General features: G+C 37.4%; 1 protein-coding gene across 1 annotated transcript; it reads left to right on the forward strand.

The window, feature by feature from the left end:
• On the forward strand, positions 4,041-6,476 carry LOC104706694 (alpha-humulene/(-)-(E)-beta-caryophyllene synthase-like). Its single transcript, XM_010422903.1, has 7 exons — positions 4,041-4,177; positions 4,285-4,564; positions 4,647-5,019; positions 5,100-5,318; positions 5,420-5,558; positions 5,641-5,889; positions 5,981-6,476. Exons 1-7 carry the CDS (start codon positions 4,091-4,093, stop codon positions 6,269-6,271), a joined length of 1,638 nt encoding a protein of 545 aa, XP_010421205.1. The 5' UTR covers positions 4,041-4,090; the 3' UTR covers positions 6,272-6,476.

Consider the following 6,825-nt stretch of genomic DNA (forward strand, 5'->3'; position numbering starts at 1 on the left):
TCTCGTCCGAGCCATTGTCACCATCTCCGTTCCGTCCGAGCTATCCGTCCAAGCCATGCTCCTCAGCCTTCCATCCGAGCTATGATGACATTGGATTCCATTCGACGCACATGGACTTGATCGCACATGTCGGGAAGAAAGACGTTTGGTTTCACATGCTTCAGGAGATTACCGAACCGACGCTTTACCTTGTCGTTTTAAGTTTTAGGGCTTTCCATGTTGGACTACTATATATACATTTTGTTAAGTCTTTGCGGAGACATCTTATCTTTTAATCTCGTTTTCGTTCCCAGAAGGTTTTTAACCTAGCATCCAAAACACGTTCTCAGACTTGTATTCCGATATCGTTGAGATTTATTGAGATTTTGCATTTGATTCCTTCTACAAAGTTGTTAATCTTATTTTTATCTATCTTATTATGCTTGATTCAATGATTTCTGTGTTTGCATCCTTGACTATGATTTTCGGATCTGAGTAGTGTGGTAGTTCCTGAGGATGGGATAGATTAGGTGGAGGATCTTAGGATGTAGAGTGTTTAAGCTTTGATTGTAAAATTCCCTTCTGGACTAGAGTTAGAATTACTTGTTTCTCTCTGATCAATTGGAACTAGGTTCGAGACATTTCCGCACCCAAAAGGTGTTTGATGAAATGTCTGACCAACTAGTGCCAGAGACTTACGTTCCTAGCCTAAGAGATTAGTTGTCTAGGATGTTTGTTGACACGAATGAACTTGTCTGTCATGCCTGCTCGACCACGTTTCTCTAGCGAGAGCTAGGTATGGAAGTGGTTGCGTCTGAGTAGCTTTTGCCAAGAGATTGGATTAGCTAAGTTGTGATGTTCATTGTTTAGGGATACTTTGCTTATGGTATGTTAAACACTCCTTAGACTAGAATACTCCACCGACATCAATTACCCCATCCTTAGGACTTCTTTCTTTCTGATTTTTATTACATTCCTGGAACTGTTTCGTTTGTTCATGCTTAGAATCGTTTGCGTTTTTATTCACTTTCGCTTCTTGTCATGCATTCTTGTTTCTTGTTCTGTGACTCATTTCCATTTCGCATTTTGATCATTCTAGGACTCTTAGATAAAAACACTCTTTGAATTGGCTTAACTTGTGATTCCTTGATTGCATCTTGATTGCTAGCAACATCCCATTTGGATTGACACCTTAAATACTACAACACTTAAGGTTAATTGAACCTGCTAGGAGACACAAAAATCTTAGTATCAGAGAGGAGGATTCTTTCGGATGAGATACGATGTCATCATGACTCTCCATCTTTTAGAAATAAGCCATGGATGATTTGTGGTGATTTTAATGAGATTTTGGAGAGTGGAGAACACTCTAATCATGAACATTTGCGGTTTAATACGTTGGGGATGCGTGAGTTTCAGGATGTGGCGAGACATTGTTCACTCACTGATATAGGCCACCATGGTCCACTCTATACTTGGTGCCATAAGAGAGATGAGGGTCTGATCTGTAAGAAGTTGGATCGGGTTTTGATTAATGAGCATTGGGGAGATCGGTTTCCACATTCCTATAGTGTGTTTGAGGCTGGTGGTTGTTCTGATCATGCCAGAGGTCGCATCGTCCTGGAGGCTGCTGCAACGGGTGGTCGCAGACCTTTTAAATTTGTTAATGCTCTAGCTAAACTACCTCAATTTCATGAGGTGGTTGCAAACCATTGGAATGGTAGAACCCCACTGTTTCCTTCTACATCTGCTATGCATCGCCTCTCCAAGAAATTAAAAGACTTAAAACCAAGCTTGCGTTCTTTGGGAAAAGAGCAGTTTGGTGATTTGTCAAAACGGACATGTGAGGCTCATGAGGTTCTTTGTCATAAGCAAGCTGCTACTCTGGCAAGTCCGACTCAACAAGCGCTTGAAGAGGAGTCAAATGCTTATTTTTTGTGGTATCATCTTGCTGAGCTAGAGGAAGATTATCTTAAGCAGAAAGCTAAGCTTCATTGGCTAGCTGTGGGAGACATGAACAATGCATTTTTTCATAAAATGGTAAGTATCCGCAAAATGCGGAACTCTATTCATGAGATGTGTGGCCCAAATGGGGAATTGTTGCGAACTAGTAATGAGCTAAAAGGGGAAGCAAAGCGGTTCTTTAAGGATTTTCTTAATCATCAGCCTACTGATTTTGTGGGAATGTCAGTGGAGGAGTTACAGAACCTTTTACCATTTCGTTGCCAAGAGGAGGATAGAGCAATGCTTACAAAGCCGGTTACTGCTGATGAGATTCAGCAGGTTGTCTTCGCGATGCCAAGTTATAAATCCCCGGGACCTGATGGATATACCAGTGAGTTTTTTAAGGCTTCCTGGTCGGTCATTGGCTCTGATGTGATTGCAGCGGTGCAGTCTTTCTTTATTAAAGGTTTTCTTCCTAAGGGTGTCAACACCACTATTCTCGCACTTATACCAAAAAAGATGAAGCTACAAGAATGAGAGATTACCGGCCAATCTCCTGCTGAAATGTGCTGTATAAGGTGATATCTAAGTTGTTGGCCAATCGTCTTAAGAGTCTTCTCCCGAGGGTTATTGCTCAGAACCAATCTGCTTTTGTTAAAGAGTGTTTGCTACTGGAGAATGTATTGTTGGCAACAAAGGTTGTTAAGGACTATCACAAGGATTCTATCTCATCTCGTTGTGCGATGAAAATAGATATCTCAAAAGCTTTTGATTCGGTACAATAGGGTTTCTTGTTGAACACGCTTGAGGCATTGTAATACATAGTTTCATATTACAACATTTCTTAGGGTAAATAAAAGTATTATATAGAAAATAGGTATGAATTAATATTATGCGGTTGATGAGAGTGCAAAAGAAAAAAATTCAAGAGTCTGTTGGACGGTTTAATATTGTTTTTGATTTTGATATAAAATTGAAAGAATCTGAATTTTTTTTTTTTTTTTTTATATTTTTAGGTCTAGTTAGTACTCTTCTTTGCTAGAGTTTCCTTTAGACACGAGGATGTTCTGACGACAAAAGAAAATTTAAACTTTTAATTGTAGCAAGGTTAGGCGACATCATCGAATTAACTGATAGCAACTATCAAGCAAGGATATTTATACTATATATGATATTAGACCTAAGACCATTTCTATTGCATAATTTTTGTTGGTATTTTAACATAAATTTAACTATAAAATATTCTATTATGGGTGTCTCAAAAACAATAACAAATTCAATTAAGATGTTTTCACGAATATATTTTAGACAGTCTCACATTCACCAAAAAAATCATCTTACAATATTATTATAACTTTAAAACACTTTTCTAATATGTCTAATGCAGTATTAGGGATACAATATCCCACATTAAAAGTTGAGTAGGATCTTAAGTGGTATATATTAGATATGAGCCTCTTCAGTCATTGTCAATTGGTTTTGGGTTGGATATCCATGTTTACTAATATGGTATCAGAGCCCGGTCCACACATGTTCAACCCAATCCACAATCGGCCCGACTCAATAGTAGGCCCACCGATTCATGCCCGAACATATCGAGATTGATGCTTAGAAAAACCATCATCTCGAGGGAGCGTATTAGGGATACAATATCTCACATTGTAAGTTGAGTAGGATCTTAAGTGGTATATACAAGATATGAGCTTGGCTCACTCATTGCTAATTGGTTTTGGGTTGGATATCCATGTAGATGCTTTAAGGGGCCAAGTCTTATTTCCAACTCATATTATTTGGCAGAGTGATTGCGTTGGACAAACTTATAACGAACCATTCACAATTTCACATGTTATACTTGCGGAATAAAATGACTTTTGTTTTTGTCCCTTAGTAAGACACTAAGACGAAACAATTCTCCTACGTAAACTGAATAGAACAATGTTGACCATATTTCTTAAAGCCAAAAAAATAAAGACCACTCATCAGTTTATATGGTGGAAAATATTCCAATGCCTAAATCTTGAATATCGACAATGGTTTTGTTTTTCGAACATTTCTATATATAAGTGTATGGAACTTAATTAGCTGTATAGGCAAAGCTTAATTTGTGAAACCAAAAGTGCTTCATTTATAATTAGTGAAAAAATCATTTCTACCTGAAACTTTTAGCATGAGGAGTGACATCCACCGTCCACTAGCTGATTTTCCGGCAAACATCTGGGAAGATCCCTTAACCTTTTTCTCAACGTCTGACCTCGTACGTATATCCTTTTCATATTTAATCATGTCATGCAGTATTTAATATTTGTAGCCTACTATGATTTTATTAACTCATGTATACTCAATTATTCCATTGCCATATAGGGTAATGACAGGTTCAAAGAGAAGCATGCTACACTTAAGGAGGTTGTGAAGGAATCGTTTATGTCTTCGAAAGCGAATCCGATAGAGCACATCAAATACATAGATGCTCTATGCCGCCTTGGTGTCTCTTATCACTTTGAGAGAGATATTGTAGAGCAGTTGGATAAGTTATTTGATTGTCCTGACTTTAATCAGATGATAAGACAAGACGAATGCGATTTGTACACGGTTGGAATACTTTTTCAAGTTTTCAGGCAATTTGGCTTTAAACTTTCTGCTGGTAATTAAAAATACTTTAAGATATAACACTACACACTTTTCATGGTATTCATTTAACTCAAATTTCATTTATTCACCTCAAGATATGTTTGAGAAGTTCACTGACGAAAATGGGAAGTTCAAAGGACACTTGGTGGCCGATGCAAACGGGATGTTAAGTTTGTATGAATCTGCACAATGGAGCACTCACGGAGAAGACATTTTTCACGAGGCTCTCGCTTTCTCACGCCTTCATTTAAAAGAAATTTCGTCTCAATCTAGCCCCCATCTCGCAATTCGCATCAAGAATGCCCTGAGACATCCATACCACAAAGGCATCTCAAGGATACAAACGAGACAATATATCTCATATTACCAGGAAGAAGAGTCGTGTGACCCAACAATACTTGAGTTTGCAAAGATAGATTTTAATTTGCTGCAAATATTACACCTTGAAGAGCTTTCTTGGGTCGCAAGGTAACAACTATCATGGCCACTCAACACATATACATAATTGTCTTGCATGGATTGTTGAACTTCTTTCATATTATATTTAGGTGGCACCATGACATGGAGATTGAATCTAAAGTTACATACACACGGCATAGGATAACAGAGGCGTACTTGTGGTCACTTGGAGCATTTTTCGAGCCTCAGTATTCTCAAGCACGAATTATATCAGCTATTGCACTAATCTTATTCACAGCTCTTGATGATATGTATGATGCATATGGAACAGTGGAGGAACTTGAGCTTTTCACGGATGCAATGGAAAAGTACCACCTTTGTTGATACATATATATAAGATAATGTGTATTATAAAATTTGAATTTTTCTATGGTTTTTTTGACTTATAAGATATATGGCTTTAACGCAGGTGGCTTCCCGCTGCACCTAATGGGATACCTGACAGCATGAAGTACATTTACCATGCCACGGTAGATTTCTATGATAAACTAGAGGAGGAACTTGAGAAAGAAGGAAGGTCAGGTTGTGGCTTCCATCTCAAGAAATCAGTTAAGACCAAAAGAACCAACTTTAAGCATCATTCTGATTGTATATATATCCAATATAACTAACTCAACTCTTCACAATCAGTTGCAAAGAACAGCGAATGGATATATGCAAGAGGCAAAGTGGTTGAAAAGGGACTACATTGCTACATTTGATGAGTATAAAGAGAATGCAATCTTGTCTTCAGGTTACTATGCCTTGATAGCCGTGACATTCGTGAGGATGACAGATGTTGCGAAGCTTGATGCTTTTGAATGGTTAAGCTCACATCCTAAAATTAGGGTAGCTTCTGAGATAATTAGTAGATTCACAGATGACATTTCCAGCTACGAAGTGAGAACAATTCAAGTTTGGAATCCTAACTATATATGTATATACGTATTAATTTTTCAAACTGAATATGTTTGGTATTTTGTAATTGCAGTTTGAACACAAACGGGAGCATGTAGCAACTGGAATTGATTGTTATATGAATCAGTTTGGTGTTTCCAAGGAAATAGCCGTGGAAGAAATTGGAAACATTGTTTCAGATGCATGGAAGGACTTGAACCAAGAGCTAATGAGGCCTCATGCGTTTCCTTTCCCTCTTTTGATGCGAGTTTTTAACCTTTCCCGTGTCATCGATGTATTCTATAGGTACCAAGATGCTTACACCCACCCCGAGTTCTTGAAGGCGCACATCGTTTCTTTGCTCGTTGAAAGTATACCTATTTGAAATGTTGTGGAGATGGTTATTCCAATCCATTGAATAAATTCTCTACACAATGATGGTCAGATTGTCATTTTTATTTCTATTATATGTTTATTTGTATTTCTGGTAATAAATCCATTTCTCTTTGTATTTTTACTTTTGTTGGTGAATCCACTGTTGTATGTTTATTTGTATTTCTGGTGGTAAATAATCCATTTCTCTTCGTATATTTACTTTTGTTGGTGAATCCATTTAGATTTGAATTAGAATCTGCATGACTCGATTTCATAAATTACAGTCATAGATAGTAACTTATGTATTGTATATATGGTGTTTTCTTGCATTCGAAAACCTCAAGACTTAACCTTCGCCGTAAGCTGTTCAAAAATGATGGTTATGAGCCGCAGAGAACTAAAGAGCTAGGAGCTCAATGATCATCTTATCAGAACCGATTCCGAAGACGCAAATATAGTTAGATGGCAGTTTTGTTAATATATGAAAAATGGTTAGGAGCTCTTTTACAAAAAAAGATATGGGTTAGTCTAGTTAGATAACTGAATTATTCTCTTTTAATTTTA

The sequence above is a fragment of the Camelina sativa genome, chromosome 8 (genome assembly GCF_000633955.1).
Source record: "Camelina sativa cultivar DH55 chromosome 8, Cs, whole genome shotgun sequence".
Lineage (NCBI taxonomy): Eukaryota > Viridiplantae > Streptophyta > Magnoliopsida > Brassicales > Brassicaceae > Camelina > Camelina sativa.

Coding starts and splice junctions, on each gene's coding strand:
- LOC104706694 (XM_010422903.1), top strand. CDS start 4,091: ATGAGGAGTGACATCCACCGTCCACTAGCTGATTTTCCGGCAAACATC. Junction 4,565..4,646: donor TGGCTTTAAACTTTCTGCTG/GTAATTAAAAAT, acceptor ATTCACCTCAAG/ATATGTTTGAGAAGTTCACT. Junction 5,319..5,419: donor TTCACGGATGCAATGGAAAA/GTACCACCTTTG, acceptor GCTTTAACGCAG/GTGGCTTCCCGCTGCACCTA.